Raw genomic sequence first — 22,123 nt, 5'->3', positions numbered from 1 at the left:
TTCTGTTCTGCCAGACTAGGCCAAACGATTAAGTTCTATCCAGTCACAGAAAATGTCTGGCTCAAAGATGGCCTATAAGGAGAAGAGAACTCTGCACTAAGCAATGTCCTCATATTTCTTTTTGGGACACTTCTTAGATTCTTGTACTGTGCCCGTCACCCTGGTATCCAAGTATCAGAACTCCAATAATTGAATATTTTCTGCATTAATAAATAGCATCTGATGAAACTTTATCATCATCAAGTTTAGAATAAAATAAAAGCTCACCAAAATCAGCTATCTTGGCATTCATGTGTGCATCAAGTAGTACATTTTCAGGTTTCAAGTCTCTATGTACAACCATATGCCTGTGACAATAATCCACACCAGAAAGGATCTGCTGGAATAAACGTCTACTCTCCTTCTCATCAAGCTAAGAAAGGAAAAGAAGCCATTTAAAATACTCTTATCTGTCCAACATTTTTCTTGAATCTGCAAGACATTAATATTACATTTCCATACAAGTGTCTTTGGATGAAATAAAGAATGCAACAGGATACACTTAACATATTTTAAAGTCTGGACACTTTATAGATAAAGTAACAGATGGAAAGATGAACTGACTAGCCAATGCCACACAATGATTCAGTGGCAGAGCCAGCAGTAGAACCCAGAATGAATTTTTCTAGCCCGCAATGCCTTAAACAGAACACTTTTAAGGAACGTTATCCACTGAGTCAATTACACAGTCAAAACTTGCTTACTCCAGTCAATTTCAGAAGCATGACTCTCAAAGATGTCATGTGATTAGGAACTAACATCTTTAGAGCTCTCACATTCACTATTTTTGCTTTATGGAGAAAAAGCATTTGATACATCAGGTTGAAACAAACACCAAAAGTTGTGAATTCAACTTGATCAAAACCTTTATGTAAAGTCATTTTTAAACTTTCTAAATGTATAGTCTGCTTTGCACGGATGCAGTAATTGACTAATTAAAATTACTATCACTATTCAATTAAAGAGGCAAGTGCAGTTTCAAATAAGATAAAACTACATTTATGAATGAATGAAATTCTTTAAGTTTAAACTAGCAGATGCCACTTATTAGTGTTAGTTTCAGAGCAAAGTTTACTAAGTTAGAAAAATGACAGGATACTTTGAGATGTGCTACTGCTAATTGAAGACTAGATAAGAACAGGCCTTCACCTAGCGAGAAACATTTTTGCAAAAGCGATTATAAAATGTAATCTACAGTTTGGTAGAGCTGAAGTTCCTCTTACCCTTCCATTTTTACAGATATAATCGAACAGTTCCCCTCCAGAAACATATTCCATCACCATGAAAATGTCAGATGGTGTACTGATGACTTGGTACCTGATAAAGGTAACATATCTATTAATTCCACTGCACACCCACAAGATATAACTAGTTACTCATAATTAAAACACCACTGGCTTCGTTAAATTAATTGGATATGAGCTATACCTTAGAACTAAATATTTCCTATATGAAATGAAGTTGTTCAGACATCCCTGTTTCAGTATCTCTCTTCAGGGAATGGGACCACTTCAGCAACAGGTGGAAGCATATTAATGAAAATTTACGCTTCTGAGTAGGACCCCCAGTTTTAGCCAGCAGATTAGGAACAGAAGTTTCTCAGGCCTATTATAACCCCCTTTCCATAACTAAAGAAAAAGCTAAGGAAGAGACAAGTACTTGTTAGAGACGAAGGGCATCACTGGTGATGCAATACTATTCTTGTTATTGTACAAGGAGTCAAACATATTTAATATATTTATAGAATACAAGCAGGAAGGGGTTTAAGGAGTTTAGAAGGCATTTAAGGAGACAGACCAGTTGCAGAGAAAGTTAGGAAGCTTACTATAGTAATGTAGAAGTGGTTAATTTAACAGTTGGTCTAATCTACTATTCAACATGCTTGGATTTATTTTCTCTGTTTCCTATACAACATAGGATGTAGGAGTTCTACAGCACACAAAAGCCAGCTACTGCTTCCAGAACAAACAGAAAGACTAGATCTCTCTCTTGATTATTATACAGTCTGTATTTAGATGAGATGTGACAAGTAGGGGTAACAGTAGGAGATGGTGGATGAAGACAGACAAGCAGCAAGTCATGTGATGATTCAGTTTAGGCATGCCATGTATAGTCATGGTATAAATTAACAAACTTCTTGTAGACACAAAGGAAGGACTGCAGTGTTTTCTTATAGAAAGATTTCCCAGGGTAAGGAGAAACAAAAAAGTTTCAGCATACCTGGACAAGTTATTCTTGAGCTTCACTGACAAGAATGAGTGCTCAGACCAGCTGAGTGATTAATACTTGCTAACTTGTAAACAAATCAAAATATTGAACAGAATATATTTTAATACTCATATTTCTAATGTAGCCTGAATTCTGAGGCTCTTATTCTACCTTAGAAGACTATTCAGGCAGTTAATTCTTGTTTGATTTAGTTTTACATAGTTTAATTTGAGATATTTCATTTTAATGACTCATTCTCATTAATGACTTGTTAGTATCTTACAGTACAAATAAATTCTCTTTAATAACTTCAGAAGTCCTAATAATGCAGTATATTTCTAACAAGTAACATTTTAGGAAACACTGGCTTAAACACTTGTGAAAGCTGAGCCTCCCTTAAAGAAAATTAAACAAATTACACCCGGTTTCAGCCCCAACACATGGTATCAGGCATACCCAACAGGAGGGGTCATTCATTCCAAATATATTGTTTAGATCTTCGTAATATGATACTACGTAAATGCCAACATAGTTAACTATTTCACTGCTCAAAGAAGATGGGAGATACCACACCCCCACTAAAATAAATAGGACAGTTTACACCTCAGTTACTCATTCAGGTGATCTGAAAACTCAGGCCATGTCCACACTACAAGGGCTATAGCAGCAAACTATGCTGGCATAACTACGCCAGCATAATCTCATAATGTAGGTATAGCTATTTCACACTTCTTACAAGTATCCATGTCAACCTACATTTTAAGTGTTAACCTGGCCTTAGCCAGACATTACTGCACCAACTGCACTAGGGTTATGTTTTCAGGGTTAACTTTACACTTGTTACAGCTAGAGATTTGGGCCTGGTCTACACTGAGGCCTTAGCTACACTGGCGCTTTACAGCGCTGCAACTTTCTTGCTCAGAGGTGAAAAAAAAACACTCCTGAGAGCAGCAAGTTACAGTGCTGCAAAGTGCCAGTGTAAACAGTGCTCCAGCGCTGGGAGCACGTCTCCCAGCGCTGCAAGCTAATCCCCATGGGAAGGTGGAGTACATGCAGTGCTGGGAGAGCTCTCCCCCAGCGCTGGCGCTGCGACCACATTCGCACTTCAAAGCGCTGCTGCGGGAGCGCTCCCACAGCGGCGCTTTGGAGTTTTGAGTGTAGCCAAGTCCCGAATTTATTGCTATGCTGGTATGTCAGATGTGAATTCCTCTTCCCCCTACATAGCTCTGCTGGTATAAGCCCTAGTGTAGACACACTTATACCAGCTTAAAATGCTTTTGTGGGTATAGCTTATGTCTCCTGGGTAACTGATGTAAAGCTGTGCTGGCAAAAACACATTTATCCCAATACGAGTTGCATCTATACTATGAAGGTTTGTATAGCAGTTTTGTATGTCCAGAAAAACATCCCTAATGTAGACAAATTTTAGTGTTTTCAAAATATAAAACTCGATTCTGGAAAACATCTGAGACTTCATCCCCTGTGCCCACTAGTACTTTATACCCTCTCAGTCTTTTGGGCCGTGCCTCACACTTTGGGAAACACTACCTTAAACTAATATTCTAGAGACAGTGAGACCAGTTTGTAGAGAAATAAATTTTATATTGCAGCACCTTAGCCATGAAATTCTCAACCTTTAACATGTTGCGATTTTAAGATTTGATCAGCTGAATACATGTTTAGAAGCAGAAAGTTGTGGCCTATTGTTAAGAAGGGTCAAGATCACAACACAATATATTTCAAATTAAGTCAAGCAATTACTTTTTTTAAAAAAAACAAAACAATTTTAATCATTCTTAGTTGATAAAATAAGATTAAACCATACTTGACATTGCAACTAAACGCATGGGAAGAAAAATTTAAGACTGAGCAAAAAAATGGTTAGGAAAAAAGTTCTCTCTCGCTGTATAAATTATGATAGTGTTGAACAATTTCCTAGAAATAAGTGTGCACTGCAATCTCAGAGTAAAGAAAAGAGGTTTCAGTTGTCTAAGCTTGCAGTGTTTTAACGGAGGAAGATTTGGATTTGGGGATGGAGGATTTCCCTGTTGGTCTTCATTACAGGTGGAACTCTCTAGTTTTTAGGTGTTACCCTAACTCAGCTCTCATATAAAAAACTTCCCATCCAAGCATAGTGGTGGTGAACACCGGAGCTAACTGGTCCATCCTGGGGTACAGGCTAAAACCTAAAGCTGCTTACACTCCAACTGGAGCCCACACACATTGCAGGATGGATGCAGGTAAGCCACTTAAGTGCTGATAGTCCTCCAGTGCCTTCCTCCAACCCCCACTCCCACCTGTGACCAGAATGATAGACAAGTTCTCCCACATTTCACTAGGAGAGAACCAGAGCAGCTCAACTTACTGCAGTGCTAAGTACCAGGGGATATAATCCTACAAGTTTTAATGCCTCATATGAGCAGAAGTACCAGTGTGGATGCCAGATGACTGCAGGATTGTCCCTCACAGATGAGGTAGGCTAACCCAGGTGCTCATACCTGAAGGCTGATCACTAGAGTTAACTCTGCAGTGAGGACACACCCTTTCAGAGTTCTTCCCCTTCCATATACTAAAGTCATGTATGTCAGAGATTTCTGATTCCCTGGCTCAAAGAAACTTCTAAAAGGTAAACCTACATCTGGATACACCATACTGCACTAAGTGGCATGAAGCTAGAAAAACACTTTAGAGTAGAATAAGTCTGGACCTCCCTATAGAACTATTTCCCCTCAACTCCACCCCAAATTACTCAACCATTTTGCAAACAGAAAAATAAGGTCCAATATAACCACTTAATACTAACTAGCAGTCGAGACAGAAGGGTTGTGTGTTTATTTCTGTTAGCGATTCCATTTATGAACACTAGATTATTGATGAGTTTGCAACCAACAAAGATTTAAGGAAAAAAAATCTCTTCACAGAAAATCAGTTTCCTTAAAATGCGTTGCAGAAAAAGCACTGGAAAAAATCCCATATATCTGAAATTGGACAGCTGATTGGGGTGTGGGTTACTGCTCCAATAAAATGTAACATTGCTCTCTACTTTTAAGTTTACACTGTTATATTTCATATTTTATGTTAAGAGTGTTACAGGTCAACAATGCTAATTATAGAGGTAATAAAAATTTAAAAAAAAACTTACAGTTTAATTATATGAGGATGTCTAAAAAGCTTCAGGTTCTGAATCTCTCTGCGGATTTTTCCTACTACATCAAGGCTGCGAATCTTCTGTCGATTCAATATCTTCACTGCCACTTTGTGCCCAGTCAGCTCATGTTTGCCAACTGCCAGGATAAAGGGAACACTCAGTCAGGATTGCCAAGCACTCTTCAGAAAAATAAATCTCATTTGGAACCTTTTGTGGCCTGGAAACAGCCCAGCAAGATTAGAGTATTCCTCCTATCCCCATTATCCTGGAGAAGGTTATAGGTGAAGTTTTATTTAGAAGCTCCCCCTCCTCTGTATTTGCAGGGTAAGATCAGGACTCGAGTACAAGAACAAACCTATACCCCTAATGCACTAGCTTTGTTTAGTCAGGGATTCTGTACGTCTTTCAGGGCCTTGATATTTTTTCATGTGTTCCTGCATTTTTGCTATACCTCAAAGAAGAGAATCGTCAACTGAAAGGCTATTTTGTATTCCCAGCATTACCCTTCTTGTTAAGCGGGGATCCCATTGGTCTACTGTGCATAAATCACTTAAGCTTTTTGGCTGATTTGCTTGCAAGCCCATATTTCTCTGGAGCTATCAACTTGAAAGTCTGCTCCCCCCACTTTCTCCAAGGAATGTTCTTCTGCCAATAATCAGAGTCTTAGGTTTTTCTCCCATTACTTTCTACATAGAGTTATTGCATACCATATGCTTCATCAGTTACTTTGAAGGTTTTTTAGCAGTTATTCAATCACAATTACAGTTGGCAATTAAAGTCTAACTACACTTCAGTCCATCTGACTCCATATACAATTTAGAAGTTATAGTTATTTTACCACTACTTATTTACAGCACAAACACACTAATTAGTGGTAACATGCCCAAAAGTTTACCAATATTTCTTTTATGTTATAAAGATAGCCTAACCACTAAGGAATGGTTCAAAAAAAAAATATGGAAAGTTGTGGTTATTAAAAAGTTAACCAATTACAAACCCAGTAAAAAAAGACAGAAGACATAACTAAATAAATATCAAAGTAATTTTTAAAATACTGAGCTTAAAAAATGCTGAACCTTTATTTTAACTGGTAACCCAATATTTTCCCCCAGTTCAGGTTTAGTAGATTGAACCTGAACCATAATTTTGTCCTATTAATAAATAGGAGTTCAAATTGGTTCTCTGGTTGAACTCCCTAATCCTTTGTCAGATTATACTGGATAAATAGTGAGAAGAAGCTATGGGAAAGATTGCAGTATCTCTTATCTCCTTTTAATTTATTGAACAAAAACCTCCAAATTCTTACAGGCTGTTTAACAGTGAAGTTTAATCTTCCTAAATAGCTTCTTATTCTAATGTATTGATTAGCCAGCCCTTCCCCTAATTCTGCTCCTCAAGTCTTTCTTCCTCTTAGGACTTTTTACCAGCTCTTGCTCCCAATTTCCCTAGATGTTTCCAACAGTTTCTAGAGAAGCCAAGAACCTAGCACCAACTTTTCCTTACACCACGTGGTATCTCCCAGTGTTTCAGCTGCTTGCAGTAGAACTTGTATCATGGTGCTCTTGAAAATGTCCAGTGACTCAGCTGCTGTTCCCTGACACAGCGGCACCTCCCATATGGTCCAGTAGCTCAGTTAAGTGTGGCGAGCAGCTCTCCCTGGGTTAGGAATAGCAGCAAGATCTTGGTGGTTGGCATTATTACTTCCTGACATCTTGACCATTTTACTTTCAAAAGATCAGCTCCTACCTGGTTCCAGCCTCACTGCTCTACCTTTCCTACCTTCTAAAGGGTCTGGTAAGGTTATATCTATATCTATAACCTATACTGTTAGGATATTAACATCTCATTTTGGTCTTGCATAGACAACTTATGCAGCTAGTAGGGATAAAAAAAGTTAACTGACCCATAGAGGGAACAGTCTGCTTTCACCCAAGTCTACAATAAAAATGATACAATACAGCAATAAAGAGTCAGAGGAAAGTTAACAGTTCTTGAAGCATTTGTCCACAAAGATCCTACTATAGGTTGTCCATCAACCTTTTAGCCAGCAGTGTCAACTGAGGCTGTGCACATGATCTCACAACAAGGTGTTATTGGGGTTCAATTATTCTATTGATAAGGCCTCCGATAACACAAGCTCAATCAAAAATAGATCAGCACAATGCAGAAAGGTCATTATTTTATAGGGGGAACAGTTTCACAGCACTTACATCTTTCAGTCTGTCCCAAAGTGCAAGCTCAACTCTATTCGTATATATTCCCCAGTTTACAACAGACAAGATTTTAATACATTATCCAAGACTTACACACCAGTTCTTACTGGTTTTTTATCTTGTTTTGAAATTAGCTCTCCAAAAGTCAAAGCTTATCTGCACTAGCTGTAACTTGGTACAGCATGCATGTTGGTTAAGCAACAAGATCTTTTATCTTAGCCTATCTTTCTGGTATGTTTCTGCAACTAGCACAGAAATTACATTTTACCTTTCCCCTTCAGTTAAACAACTTAAGAAAAAAAAAACATTCTTGGAAAAACTTAACATTAACACAACTCATAGCTAAACAATTTAACAGATCACATTTTCAGAATGTCTTGTACCTTATTTGCTTACTACTAAATACTTTTTCTTAGTTGCACAACACACCTTAGCCAGTCAAACAAACAAACAAAACAATTCACATATTTTTGGTGAAAACATCTCCTTCCAGCCCTTGGTACAATTTCATTCCTTATCTGGTAAAACTACCAGTGCAGCATTACATTAACTGTAGCTTTACAAGCTAGAAGATACTAGTTTTCCCACTTCTCTTATGGCCTAGCCATAAAGCATAATAAGACACTGATCAGTATTGTCAACAGTATAAAGAGAAGGGCATCCCCAGCTGCCACTCAGTTACTTCTTACCACCTGAGTCCCAATGTCCCGTTTCCCCATAGCCCTTAGATAGTTTAGGATTACAATTAGCTTAGTGTTGTTTGATAAATTAAAGCCAATCGCGCTAAAAAACTTCAAAATCAAATGTTATTCCTCAGCGGATCTACTCCTCAGTACCAAGGCATGACTAATGGTGCAGAGCAAGTTCCCAGACTTTATACTGTGTCCTGCATCAGAGGCTGCTGTAACTGTTAATACACACACTGATGCTTCGTTGTTTTGTCTAGGGATGTGACTCTTCCAATGTGCCATTTGTAGCTTCTCTCCCTTCCCCTCCCCCACAAATGCACACAGATGGGTTATGATGCATGTGAAAAAATATTTTAGATGGAGAAATCTATGCAGTGTGTCTGACTCAAAGGAGCAGCTGCTGTCTGCTGTGAAACCAACTTCAAGTGCCCCAACTACATGGATGTCATTCCAGAATATAAAATCTGCTAGTCAAGAAACCTTCAGCTGCTGGGAAACAGAGTTCCTTCACTATCCCATTTGGGTCAGGCAGTGGCTTCTGCTGCCTAAGACAGGAAAGATCACAGATCTCCTGGTGGAGCTTAGAACTAAGCCAAGAAGAGAACAAAGTTCATCGTGCTCATGTACCAAAATCAGCGCCTTTGAAATCACATTGGCACAGAGAGCCTAAGACTGAAAGATCCCATCTCTTACCTTTTGTACCACTTCCTGCTTCATCAACCCTTTATAGATCAGCATCACCTCCTTGACAACATTGTTATCTCCACAATCGGCCTCAGTTATCAGCACTGCAGTCTGACAAGACTTTTTCCAAGAATGTACTTCCAGTACTGATGGCCCTGGTTCTGCCTTCATCTACTAAAGCTGCATTTATATCTCAGGTGGACATTATGATCACTGATGAACCAGAGTCTTCATTGTTGTACACATCTCTTGTCGCGTTTTCAGGGTTCTGTTGGTATGGGAACCTAGAGGTATCAAACATAAATCCCTCCCTGTCCAGTCTCATCAGTATGGAAAGCTCCCTCACAGGCTTTAAAAATCAGAGACTTTTCTTGTTTCCACTCCACAGATACCTGCAGCTCCATTATTGGAGCTTTACTTTTCAGCATCCTCTGAGCCTCATGATAAGAGTGCCTAGGAGATATCTGCCCTAACACAAACTATTTCGTGAAAGTGCTCCTGTCAGAAGTTCTCAGCACAAGTCTCATGCTCCAGAGAGGTGTCTCATGCCATGGTTCCTTCCATTGTGGCACTATATGTTCTTTCTTTATGGGAAACTGATCCAGCCCTATTAATCTCAGAATCTCATAGCCTCTACTGCTAGTTCCTTATTTTACTTCAAGGTCCAATAGTAAGATTGCCTCCTCCTAAAAGTTCTGCTAGGGAAACTCAATCTGTCCATCAGGAATAACTACAACTTGCAGACCACAAACATCTTAGTGAAGAGGAAGACCTTGTGGAAGAATATGAGGCTCAACCTGGGCCTCTGCTCAAAGCCGCCTCCTCCTCAGCTGATGAGGGTATGGCACCTCAGAAGTACATCAACTATAGATAATTTCAGAACCTTTGAGGGCCTTCTTAAAAGAACAGCAAACACGTCTGAGATCCCCATGAAATTTTACAAGAGAGATCAACTAAATCTGTCATTCTACATCTGAATATACTTACCATACTGAGTCCTGCAGGTGAAAGAAACCAGAAGACAGACATTCTCCTGCCTGAGGATCTTGCTAGAGCTTAGATGTTGGATACCTGAGTGAGGTAGTGTGTTATGCCCAAAGCAGAAACAAGTGCATAGGGAACTTTTAAAACAAAACTTTAGGTACTTAAACCCTTTATAGATCTGAGCCCAAGAAAATGTATCCTCTGGGGAGGAAAGTTGACTTTTCTGCTAGTTTGCAAATTCATATAGTCAGTTACCACGATGTACTGGGCAAGTACAATTACATACAATGGGACAAAGTGTTACAGCTATCTGAGAAATTTCTTTCAGAAGGTCCACTGATGGCAATAACCATTTTGCAGGTCTCGTGGAGTACCTCCAACACTGCAACCAGATCAACTGCCACTGTGGTCAGTATGAGTAGACCATTCTGAAAGCAGGTATTCCAAGAGAGGTTTAGGCCACTGGTGAAGATCTGCCTTTTGAGTGCCATGATGTTTAATTTTAAAACTGATGAGATACAGCACACACTGAAGAATTCCAGTCTGACAATCCAATTTCTGGATCTGTGTCATCTCAGGAGAGAAAAAACAAATTTTTTTTAGGCAGAGGCCTCAGTCTTCCTCATACCTGTATCAGAGAGCTAGCGATTTTTCTAGGAAGAGACCTCATTTCCAGAACAAGAATTCCTCTTTGACTATGCACTCTTCATCAAGTCCAATCACAGAGGATCTTTACACCCCTTCTTTCCTGGGTTTTTTTTTTGGGGGGGGGGGGCGGGTGAATATAAGTTGCAATTAACTACCACCAATGGGTCCTAAAGTTGTACAGAAAGAATTTCAATCTCTGACAGCTCCACATCCCCATACCTCTTCGGGAAACCTTCTCAACACTCTGCTGAATGCAGAGAGAGATACTTTGAGGAGGTGTAGTGAAGGAAGCAACACCAGTTTTTAGGGATGGTTTCCACTCTCACTACTTCCTCATCCTGAAGAAAAAAGGTGGATGGTGGCCAATTTTAGATCTGTTATGTCAAGTTTCGGGTGATCATCCTTTCCTTCATAATGCCTCTCTTAGATCCCACAAACTGATTTGCAACTCTCAGCTTGCAAGACTCATACTTCCATGGTCAATTCATCCAACACACAGGAAGTATCTAGGATTCACAGTCAATGGACTTCATCTTCAGTTCAGAGTCCTCCCATTCAGCCCGTCAACAGCTCCAAGGGCACTGATCCCTAAATGAGCTCCTATTACAGCCAGACATTTGGTAAGCACAGAGGTCTTGTCTTCTTATCTGAACATATGGCTGATCAGGGGTCAGGTCAACAAGGGCATCTGCAGTTCCTCATCTGTTTTCCAAGGTAGGCCTCAGGATCAGCCAAGTCAAGTCTACCTCACTCCTATTCAATCAATTCATAACAGCAATCCTAGATTCCAGGCCAGTAAGTGTTCCTTCTTCAGAAATTTTCAACATAAATCACATCACTGATCACATTCAGTCTCCCTCAGCTATGGATTTGCCTCAGCCTGCTGCATTGTACAACACCCAGTAATTAGATGCACGGCTACATCTCTAGTCCCTTCGCTTTTGACTGAGGACATTTCATCATCCAAACAGACACGCAAATTCCTCACAAGATCCTGTCCTCTCTCCTTATTGGATGGCTTAGTGGATAGCTCCTCCAAGTGTCTGCCAAGGTGTTCTGTTGCATGTACCATCCCCTTCAAAGACTATGGAGACAGACATTCCCAAGATGAGTTTGGAGAGCTCCCCAAACACAAGGCATATGGTCCCGTGCAGAGCCTCGATTACACAAAAATGTACTGTATTTCAGGGCAGTTAAGTCTAGCTTTCAAGGCATTTCTGCCCCTCATTCAGGGGACCACCATTCAAATTCTGTTAGACAATATACATAAGCAGAAAATCCCTATTATGTCATACAGCAATATATCTCTGAGACGAGTATCCTTTACTGGATCAACCCAATAGCTCTTCACTTTCTGAGTACACAAAACAATATGGCAAATCACCAAAGCAAAAAAAGTTACCACAAATGGGAGTTGCAAAGTTCAGTTCTGATTATGAATCAGGTACTCCAAAAGTGAGGTCTTCCTTCGATAGACCTGCTTGCTACCAACATGAATATGATGTATCCAATGTTCTGTTCCAAGCAGAAGTGTGAGCTATACAGCAGGTACATTTCTGATCCAAGAGAACAATAATCTGCTTTATGCCTTTCCTCCCATTCCATTAATCCCCAGAGTTCTAAGAACTCTTCACCAAGACAAGGCTTGGATGATAATGATGGCCCCAGCCTGAACATGCCAGTTCTGGTATTCTAACCTGAGACATCTACCAATCAATCCACTTCTAGATCTACCAGGCATCATTTCCCTGAGCGAAGGCCCTGTACTTCATCCAACCCATAGTCTACAGCACAGAATCTTGCAGCCTGAGTTCTGTGGAGAGATCACGGTTGGCAGCTATACAAATGATTTGGATTCAAAGTAGAAAGTCCTTTATTAGAAAGACAAATCAAAGCATAAAATTTTTTTTCTTTGTGGTCTATTCAGAATAATGTACAAACCCCAGACTCTCCTATATCAATCATCTTTGATTACTCATCTTTAAGACATGTTGAGCTTTCAATTAGCTCTGTTAGGGTCCACCTGGCTGCTATTTCAGCTTATCCTCCGCCAGTGGATGGTCACTCAATTTTTTCTCACCCTGCAGTATATAGATTTATAAGAGGCCTGACTGATGCATTGCCACCAAATGAGGAGCCATTTCCCACTTGGAACTTGAATACAGTACTTCCATATGTGATGGGCCAGCCATTTTCACCAATGGCAACATGTTTTGTTTCCCCTTTCTGTTAAGACAGTGTTCCGCGTTGCTATCACCTTGACTTGCAGGTGGGAAGGAATTCAAGCATTAATGGTAGGGTAGCCATATATCATGTCATAAAGACAGTTACACTCAAACTGCACCAAGATGCTTGCCTTAAGCAGTTTAAAAAACTTTCATACCAACCAGTTTATACACTTAAGTGTTTTCTCCTAAACCACATAATTCTCTAGCAGAGAAGACAGGCCATACACAAGATGTACACAGCTCTATGCCCTTTTATCTTTGTAGAAAAAGATTTTCATAAGTCACCTAGACTTTCTGTGGCTTTTGTTAATAAGTCTAAGTGTCAGGCTGTTTTCTCCGAGACTTTCAAAATGGGTTACAGACTGCATTAAGATGGCTTACCTTGAACAAACTTGCTATTCCATCTTTAGTTAAGGTATACTCCACTAGGGCCCAGTCAATATCTGTGGCTTGTTAAAGAGGAATCCCTATTCCCAAATATTTTTAGAACAGCTACCTGGAATTCAGTTCATACAAGTAGTCCCTATCCACTGTCACAGCTTCTAGATCAGATGCCCAGTTTGGCAAGGCTCTTCTACACTCACATAAGATAAGGATGCCAATCACCCACAATGGGATCCATGTGGACAAATACTCAAAGAAGAAAGACTACTTAACATATTTTAACAGTTCTTTGAGATGACTTTGTCCACGTGGATGACATGACCTGCCCTCTTTCCCTGCTAATATGGAGACATTACTTGGATTTCTGTGTTAGTGAAGGAATTCAGGGCTATTGGGGCTATTCCTAGGGGCATGAGGGTTAACAGGCAGCTCCAATGGACAATGCTGGCTAAGAGGTTCCAGGAGTACACACACTCTTATAGTGGGATGTTTATGGACAAAAGCATCTTGAATAACTTTTTATTGTAAGGTACTTAACTTCTTTTTAGGAGTTAGAACATTGTTTCAAGTTTCTTAAACTCAATGTAGATATCCAAGGAACCAAAATCTCACTGAAAAGAGGACCCTAAGGAGGAAATTAGACAATAGTGAGCTTTTCAAATGTCATGAAACTTTACTAGCACCAGAACAGTTACACACCCAATGTTTTCCATTATGAACACTAATATTTTGTTTGACTGTAAAAAGTAACCTACCCTATGAAAGGAAAGTTCAGAAATGCTGCTGTAAAGAACTGGCTATAACAGATTGTTCAGGGCTCAAAAAAGTACCCCATAGTGCTGAATCTGAATTGTGAGCAGAAATATCCTTTATTTTTGCCAACCAAAAAATCCATTCCTTCACCTGGTTGTGCAGTGTTTAATCAGTAAGGGGGAATATGTTTTTCTATCCATGTATCTCCAACCAGACTCGATTTTTGTAACTGATCTTCCTTTCTTGTTAGCAGAAAAAACAGAAGATTGTGTACTATTGATAAACTAAAAAACAGTAACAGAGGTGCTGGAACAATTTATATAGTAGGGGTGCTGAGAGCCACTGGAACCAAACTATAAACCCTGTATATGATGAAACCACTTCAAGCCAGGGGTTCAGCAGCATCCCCAGTACCCCTAGTTCCAACACCTATGAACAGTAAAATGAAATAGTTATTTACTATTTCTAAGAGGAAGATAGTCGTAGTTTGAAATTAAGCTAATTTACTAAGGTACTTCCTGTTCTCAACCCAAAATGTTGCAAGGAGTTCTGGCATGAGTAGTTCAAGGCAACTGACACAGGCAAAATAGACCAGACTCATTGGTGACAGATTGTTGGTTATTTTACAGATCCAGTTTCTGAGATGAATTCAAAGCAAGGCCTCAGAGCCCAAAATATCATCTAGATTTCTGTAGGAAAGTGAAAAGGGACAGGTGAAATATTTTCTTCCTTAAAGTTATTCAAGATATACTGAGTAAGGACAAGCATGTAATAGAACAGAATTTTCTTTTAAATGGAAACACTTTCCACTGATAAGACCACAGTTTAACCTTTTTTTAAAAAAAAAAAAAAAAAAGGTACCAACTTCAATATACCCATTAGTCCTCCCAGACAAGGGCTGCTACTGAAAGCATTTTCTTCTTGGGTTAATGTGCCATTCAAAATATGGAGGCTAGAAGCTTTAACAATTGTCTGCACGCACCAAGATGTGCTGAGGGGACAGCATTTATGTGCCTTAATCACAGAAGTAGAAGGCAAGCAAAATGGAAGATGGCATCCTGTGCATGGGACCTGACTACCAAAAGAGCTGACAGTTCTAAAGTAAAGTCTGGCACACACTGACCCTTTAAGAGATCCCTGGTCCTCAACCTAAAATACAACAAAGCACTGTTTTCATCTGAAAATGAGTTCTCACAGATTCAGCGATTCCAAGACCTGAAGGAACCATTGTGATCATTGAATCTGACCTATCTAACACAGGACATGTCACAGAACTTCCACAAAATAATTCCTAGATCATATCTTTCAGAAAAACATCCAATCTTCATTTAAAAATCATCAGCGATGGAGAATCCACAACCACCCTCGGTAAATTGTTCCAATGGTTAATTACTCTCACTTAAAAATTTGCACCTTATTACCAGTTTGAACGTGTCTAGCTTCAACAACTTCCAGCAATTGGGTTGTATTAAGTATTCAGTGTAACAGAGAAGGTAGAGACCACTATTAAATATTTGTTGCCTGTGTAGACACTTATAGACAATCAAATCACCCCTTATTCTTCTCTTTGTTAAGCTAAATGGATAGTTTTCAAGGAGCTCAATTACTGTTTTCTCTAATCCTTTAATCATTCATATGGCTCTTCTCTGAACCCTTTCCAATTTATCAACCTCCTCCTTCAATTGCTGAGACCAGAACTGGACACGTTAAAACATGAGTAATACCAAATATATAGTTTCCTTGAGGGGAAATGGAGAACAATTAGGTTCACAATAAAATTTTACTTTCCTAGATTCAAAATTCTGATTCCATCTACATGCTTAACATTTTCCATATAACAGTGACTCCAGCTACTGTGAGCATCTTCAACTGTACAGATGGCAGAACCAGCCATTTATTTGCAGAGAGGCCCAGGGAAGCCACAATTTGACTTACCCCCCAAGCTCTAAAAAGCAACTGAGGAGGGGCCACTTATTTAAATGGCATCTCCTAAACTGATGCTATGGGCAGTCACTTAGGCACACAACCCAACAAAGTCCCATTTCGTGTATCTCTACACCGTATGCGGCTTTTGGCAGCATGTAGTGTACCTTTCCATATAGCCCCCGTTAACACATACATAAACAGAAGTGTAGATGGCGAGGCATGTCTTGGCCAAGTAAAGACATATCTGATGGTGTTGGTATGTACATACCCTACATGGCTCTCTACTTGCCCATAGCCTAAGCCAGGGGTCAGCAACCTGTCAGAAGTGGTGTGCCGAGTTCATTTATTTACTCTAATTTATGGTTTCACGTGCCAATAAAACAATTAAATCTTTTTAGAAGGTCTCTTTCAATAAGTCTGTAATATATAACTAAACTATTGTTATATGTAAAGTAAATAAGGTTTCAAAATGTTTCAGAAGCTTCATTTAAAATTAAATTAAAATGCAGAGCCCACCCGCATCTGTGGCCAGGAACCAGGCAGTGTGAGTGCCACTGAAAATCAGCCTGTGCCCCGCCTTCAGCAAGCATGCCATAGGTTGCCTACCCCTGACCTAAGCCATGCTTCCCTGTCCACCCCGCTATTTTTAGCAATGTAGTGTCCTGCTGCTGCAGTCTTTCCCCGGGAAAGATTCCAGCAGTGGGAAAAGGCTCTGGAAAGGAAGAGACAGCGCAGAAAGATCCTGGCAGCTCCCTGCTGGCTGGAACCATTCACCACCATTTAGAAAAAGACTCTAGCAGAAGTGTGTGAGGGGAAATGTTAGCAGTGCCTTTCCTTGTCTTTGGGAGTCCTTTCCCACCATGAGGAAAGCCTCCGGCAGCAGGGATGGAAGGCGGGAAGGCGCAGTGAAAGGCTTTGACAGAAGGGAGCTGCTGACTCCTTTCCCCACTGAAACATGTAGCTACACAACACAGTGTGGATGTACTGTGCTCTTCACTGCGGCATGTAGCTGCACATACACTACATGACCCCAGAAGTGGTGTATAGCTCAGATGTAGCCCTAGTTGAGCTTTATACTCTTCGAAGCTAGAATTATTTTATCATTCCTAAAAAACATTTTAAATCATAGGCAAAAGAGAATCAGACTTGGTATAAGCTGTCAAGTGCATCAGTAATAGCTTGGTTTGTTTTTTTTAAGCTGCAAGATCAGCAACTATACTGATGGATCACCTCTACTTATGGTGAAAGTCAGTAGCATACATTTGCAAGTGCTAATCTGCAAAAACGTACGTTCAGTAGTTTATTCACAGTAATCACAAATTATTAAGCTTCATAAACTATGATAAACTCGAATGCCAACGTGGAAAGTTTTAGAAAACAGGTTTAGTCTTGACTGCAGTCTGCATAATGAAGTTGTTCTGTCAACATAAGCTAAACCTGTTTTTAAGTTACCTAGAAGAGAAAACAGTCAAGATTGAAGGTTGTTTTAATCACACTGTAGCTTGAGTTTGCTTATTTTGACAAGTAAAGAATCTAAGTTTAGAATACCTTTGACTCCTCTTAAAAATAGAAGTTAAACAAGTTCATACACATTAAAATAAGTCATAAATGAAAATTATGCACACGTCTTTGCTGAGCATCCACATTATTTGATCACTTTATCATCTCTTCCACACTTATTTTCTGGTTTGGCCATACGCAAAAATTTTGTTAAGTGCTTCAGGACAGACGTATTTGGGCATTTTAAACAGACTAAGATTTCCAGCACTAGTTTGGGAATTGGAATAGACAAAAAAGTCCACTATTTTATCTTTAGTGTTTGAAGTCTTATGAAGAATCTTGCTTCCCCTAATTGCACTTTGAAATGTGACTTTTTACTTTTCAAGTTTCCAGTTGGAATCAGAACCAATTTAGGATGCAAGATTTTAAACTGGCAGAAAAAAAAACCCTAGATTTAAAAAAAAAAAAAAAGTATGTTGAGTCGTATTAAATATATTTACGCCAAAATGTTTGCTTAACAAAAGGGAAATTAGTTTTTAAATTCTAGCTTTGCTATTCTCTTGGTTTCTCCCCTTTATAGTATTTCAACCTCGACTGCAGATTCCTGAAAAATGCAACCTCCCAGAGAGGGCTGGACTTGGAAGCCAAGGATTAACCACACTTACTGCCTAGTATAGTGGCTCTCAAGCTGCCACTTTGGGCTGCCTTTATCAATATAACAAAGTATCCATTTTCAAGAAGTAATGATTCCTGTTTGTTGAAGCCAAGTCCAGATTTGGGGGTTCCATAAGACCATCTGATCATCTTAAAACCTCTCAACACAGTGCACAATTTAGGCCTTTATCATAGGCTTTAATGTATATTCAACTATGATCACATTTGTTGATGACACCAAAACTGGAGACAACATGACACCGAATGACAGAACCAAACTGCGAAGTGAACCAGCGGTGGGGGGAGTAAAGCAGAGGAAATCACTGAAGGCTACAGCACAACAAGGGGAGATTTGCTACTATAAGTGACAAATTTTATATGCAAAAAGAAACAGTCCAGTACAGATACTGGCTGCAGGTTGGAGTGATGTAACCAAACTCTGCTCATTAAAGTGTCATCTTCTCCCTATCCTTTTTCCCCCAGATAATCAAGCACTATAATTTTTGTAGGAAAGATACAAAAGATGTAGTTAGTAGAGGGATACATGTTCGCTTCTTATAATGAACAAGCTACGAAGAATAAGTAAAATTAAGAAATGTCTGAATGACAGTTGTTTCCTACCCCTCTTGGAGAGAGCACCTTCTTACAGTGATTCCATATTTCTTTGCAATGATCTGATAGCTCATTTAAAGTGGTATGCTGAAACTCCAAATAGCAGCAATCCCGAAGAGGAACATTCCTATATTTAATTAATGCGTGTCTGAACGTTTCATACATCTGACTTCAAGGTTTTATAGTGTTTAAAAAGACTTTTGAAAGGGGCAGTGATTAGTTCATAAACATAGAATTTTAAAGTAACTCTGCATAGTAGGCACTTCAGTTTTTGGATTTCTTTTTACCTGGTATATATTTTTATGTTATGGGTCATAATGGCTTAACTACTGCAGAATGTTATTTTCCTGTCTTCCAATAAATTTTTTAGAGTTCAGTTTATCTCTGTTTTTCACACCGCTTCATCATTTTCTGGATGAGGCATATTCTGGCTAGGGTTTGGCTCTGCTGTGGTGCACAGCAACTTTACAGGATACCACTACCAAAACCCCAATAATCATAGGTGAAGAAAATTCCATCCCTTTCACAAGTCCAGATACTCTCAGTTCTAGGGCTTCTGAGATTATATGGACCAAAACCCTCTTGCTGCTTTTGGGCAGATGGATTCAAGGAGAAAGAACAGACATTGGCAAGGAATTAATCTGCTGATGGAACAAGGTCTGACGGATGGCTAGGTGCTGGATTTTCCTTTGGATGTGGCAACAGCATGCTCCCTTTACAGATTTCTCAGTGGCAAGAACAGCAGCAAGCTTCCCGCACTCACTCTTGCCACCTATGCCATGTCTATACTGGGGACTGTCATGTTAGAAAACAGGCTAACATGATGTTAGATATGACTTAACACGCAGTGCAGACAAGATCAAGCTGTGCTTAAAGCTTTGTTAGTCATGGGTCACCTCTAAGGTGAGGAAGCCAGCTGACATTTAAAAAAAAACAAAAAAACAAAAACAAAAAAACCACACAGCTTGTCCTCATCCATCCTAACATAAAAATAGGGTTTATCATGCTGGCTAATATTTTCCAACACAATATCTTTTCTAGTACAAAGCCACATGCACATGAACACAGAATCTCATTCAAGAATCTTGCCCTCCTTGAAAGATTCCCTTTCCCACCCCCAAAATTTATCTTGTTAAACTCAGCTCTGAGGGGAGATTTTTAATTTACACATCCACAATATATGAACAGGACTCTCACATATTTTAAGATATTGAGGTCTAGTGGATTCAGCACATTAAGTCCTAATCTCAGATTTCTAATACTGGCTATAGCAAATAGTGGTGTGACTGTAGCACAGACAAGCATATCCACACTCGTTTTAATCTAGTAGCCCATGTAGCAAAAATAGTGAGGAATTGGCAGCACAAACTTCAGTGCAGGTTAGCTGCCCAAGTACAAACCCTCCAGGGATCTGAGGTACTACTTTGGTTGCTAGCCCACACTGCCACATCTTCACTATTATTGTGGTTAATTTGCTGTGTAGACATACCCAAGGCTATACAATGAGTACATCAAAACTTTTCTATGCTTACATTTCCCCATTTGTAAATTGGGAAAGCTTCCCGACTTACAAAGCTGCTGAATATGACTGTTTATGCAGCATTTTACATTGTCAAAGTTTCATTTTAAGTACTTTGGTGGCAGTATCACAAAATTAAGTACAAAAACTAAATTAAATGTTAACTGATGTTTTTATTGCATAAATCAGAATATTCTAAATACAAGTATGGTGACAGTCACTCTTCTGAAGATGTGATACTGAATTTCAGCAAGTAAGTTTTCTTAAGTAGTTTTTTTTTTTAATGGAAAAAAAGGTATTCCTCCTTTAAACAATGGTTACTTCTTGTTCTAAGACAATAAGTCCCACCTATTGTCAAAATCAGCAAATTCAGTTGTAGTTTCCCACAAATGCTTACAACATAGCAGAGGCCATTTCCACATCACTGTCTACTGCAGCTGATTTCAAAAAGCACTGCACTGATTGCATTATTTTTCCATGCTGTAACTACATTACTAAAGCTGGAACCCAAATGTTTAACTAAGGCCTAACTGCAATGTCAGTCTCATGTGTCCACCTTCTACAGATGTCCCAATGAAATATCACCCCTGCACTCAAAGAGTTGTCCCTGACCCAGCTATCTGTCCCTCCACTGAGGGCAGGAATTTCAGGTTAACAGTCTTTGCTCGGTTTTGCTTTACCAGCCTACCTCACTGGTTTCTGGTTAAACTTCAGGAACACGTTAAAACGCAGGACCTGCCATACCAAACCCGATGATTCATCTAACCAATTATCCTGTCTGAAACCGTGGCCTAGCCAACACCGGGAAAATGACTGTTAAACCCTGGGGAGTTCACTGGGATTAGCGCACATGACCAAGCACAGCCCTGATCGCCTTCCTCACCCTCGCCAGCGCCGGTGGAGGAGCGAGTCCGGTTTTCGGGATGGGCAGTCGTTGGCTGAGAGGTGCAATTCCTGCCCGGCAGATAACTATCAGGGGCCCCGGGAGAGCCCAGCCACGAGCGAAGTCGAGCCAGGGGCCCGGGCAGCTCGGTGTGTGCCCAGGCCGCGGGCGCTCGCCGCAGACGCCTCAGGCACGGCGCGGGCTCCACCAGCTCAGGCACGGGCCTCCAGCACAGGCCACCCAGCGCGGCGGCGCTCACCCGGGAGGGCGCGGCGCCCGATCAGGCTGAGGCCCGGGGAAAGCGCGACCCCGCGAAGCTGCTGCGGCGGGTACACAGGGCAGGGGACGAGGACCCAGCTCCCTCAGGCCGGCGGGAGGAGTGAGCGGCCCCAACTCCCGCAGCCCTCCCCGCCCCGAGGGAAAAGGGCAGCAGGTTCCCCAGCCCCTCGGGGGCGTGGGGCGCTTCGGCTCTCACCCTTGACTTTGCCGAAGGTGCCCACGCCCAGCGTATCCCCCAGGATGTAGTGCCCGATCTTCACCCGCCCGTGTTCATGTTTCTGTTTATCCGCCGCCGCCATCTTGAGCCAGGAGCCGAGTCTGCGCATAGCGATAGCCCAGAGAGATACAGGGGCTTGGGGGAGGAGCAAACACGCAGCGCCCGCCCGCACCGAATCCCGGAAACGGACCCACACCGGACGCCAGTCACTTATCGCCTTCCGCAGGGGCAAACCACTTCGCCTTTCTGGGGTGGTTCTGGAGTCATCTAACTGTGCACCTGGCGGGGGCGTGGCGCAGGTGGGCAGCTGCAGGGCTCGCGCGGCGGCGGGGTGCGGCTGCTGCTCCGTCCTGGTCCAGTAGTTGCCGACGGCCGGGGTTGTGCATTGCAACCCTGGGTGGGACATTCAAGGGAACAGATGGGGGAGGAGAATAGACAAAAGGATGCCCATCTCAGACACCCACCGTCCCCCCTGCCACCTTGCAAAGGTGACTCTACAGGTGGGGGAAAAGCTGAATGAAAGGGAGCAATCTCTGGAAGATCTGGAGTGAGGAA

The 22,123-nt window shown here is 40.8% G+C and overlaps 1 protein-coding gene across 5 annotated transcripts in view; it reads right to left on the bottom strand.

The window, feature by feature from the left end:
- The window catches only part of PRKAA1 (protein kinase AMP-activated catalytic subunit alpha 1), a 34,083-nt gene extending 12,379 nt beyond the window's left edge, over nucleotides 1-21,704 (bottom strand). The window contains exons 1-4 of one of the 5 annotated variants that reach the window (XM_030565939.1): nucleotides 21,548-21,703; nucleotides 5,390-5,531; nucleotides 1,263-1,356; nucleotides 268-412 (exon numbers count right to left, since the gene is read on the bottom strand). In XM_030565939.1, coding sequence (XP_030421799.1) covers nucleotides 268-412; nucleotides 1,263-1,356; nucleotides 5,390-5,531; nucleotides 21,548-21,677 — 511 coding nt within the window. In that variant the 5' untranslated portion in view covers nucleotides 21,678-21,703. Of the gene's footprint in view, nucleotides 1-267; nucleotides 413-1,262; nucleotides 1,357-5,389; nucleotides 5,532-21,072; nucleotides 21,190-21,547 lie in introns of those variants that run through there. The other 4 variants (XM_030565944.1, XM_030565941.1, XM_030565942.1 and 1 more) reach the window with 4 other exon arrangements.
- Nucleotides 21,705-22,123: the final 419 nt, after the last annotated feature.

The sequence above is a fragment of the Gopherus evgoodei genome, chromosome 6 (genome assembly GCF_007399415.2).
Source record: "Gopherus evgoodei ecotype Sinaloan lineage chromosome 6, rGopEvg1_v1.p, whole genome shotgun sequence".
Taxonomy (NCBI): domain Eukaryota; kingdom Metazoa; phylum Chordata; order Testudines; family Testudinidae; genus Gopherus; species Gopherus evgoodei.
The sequence above is the reverse complement of the archived record's forward strand: the minus strand, read 5'-3'. Positions and strand labels throughout refer to the sequence as shown.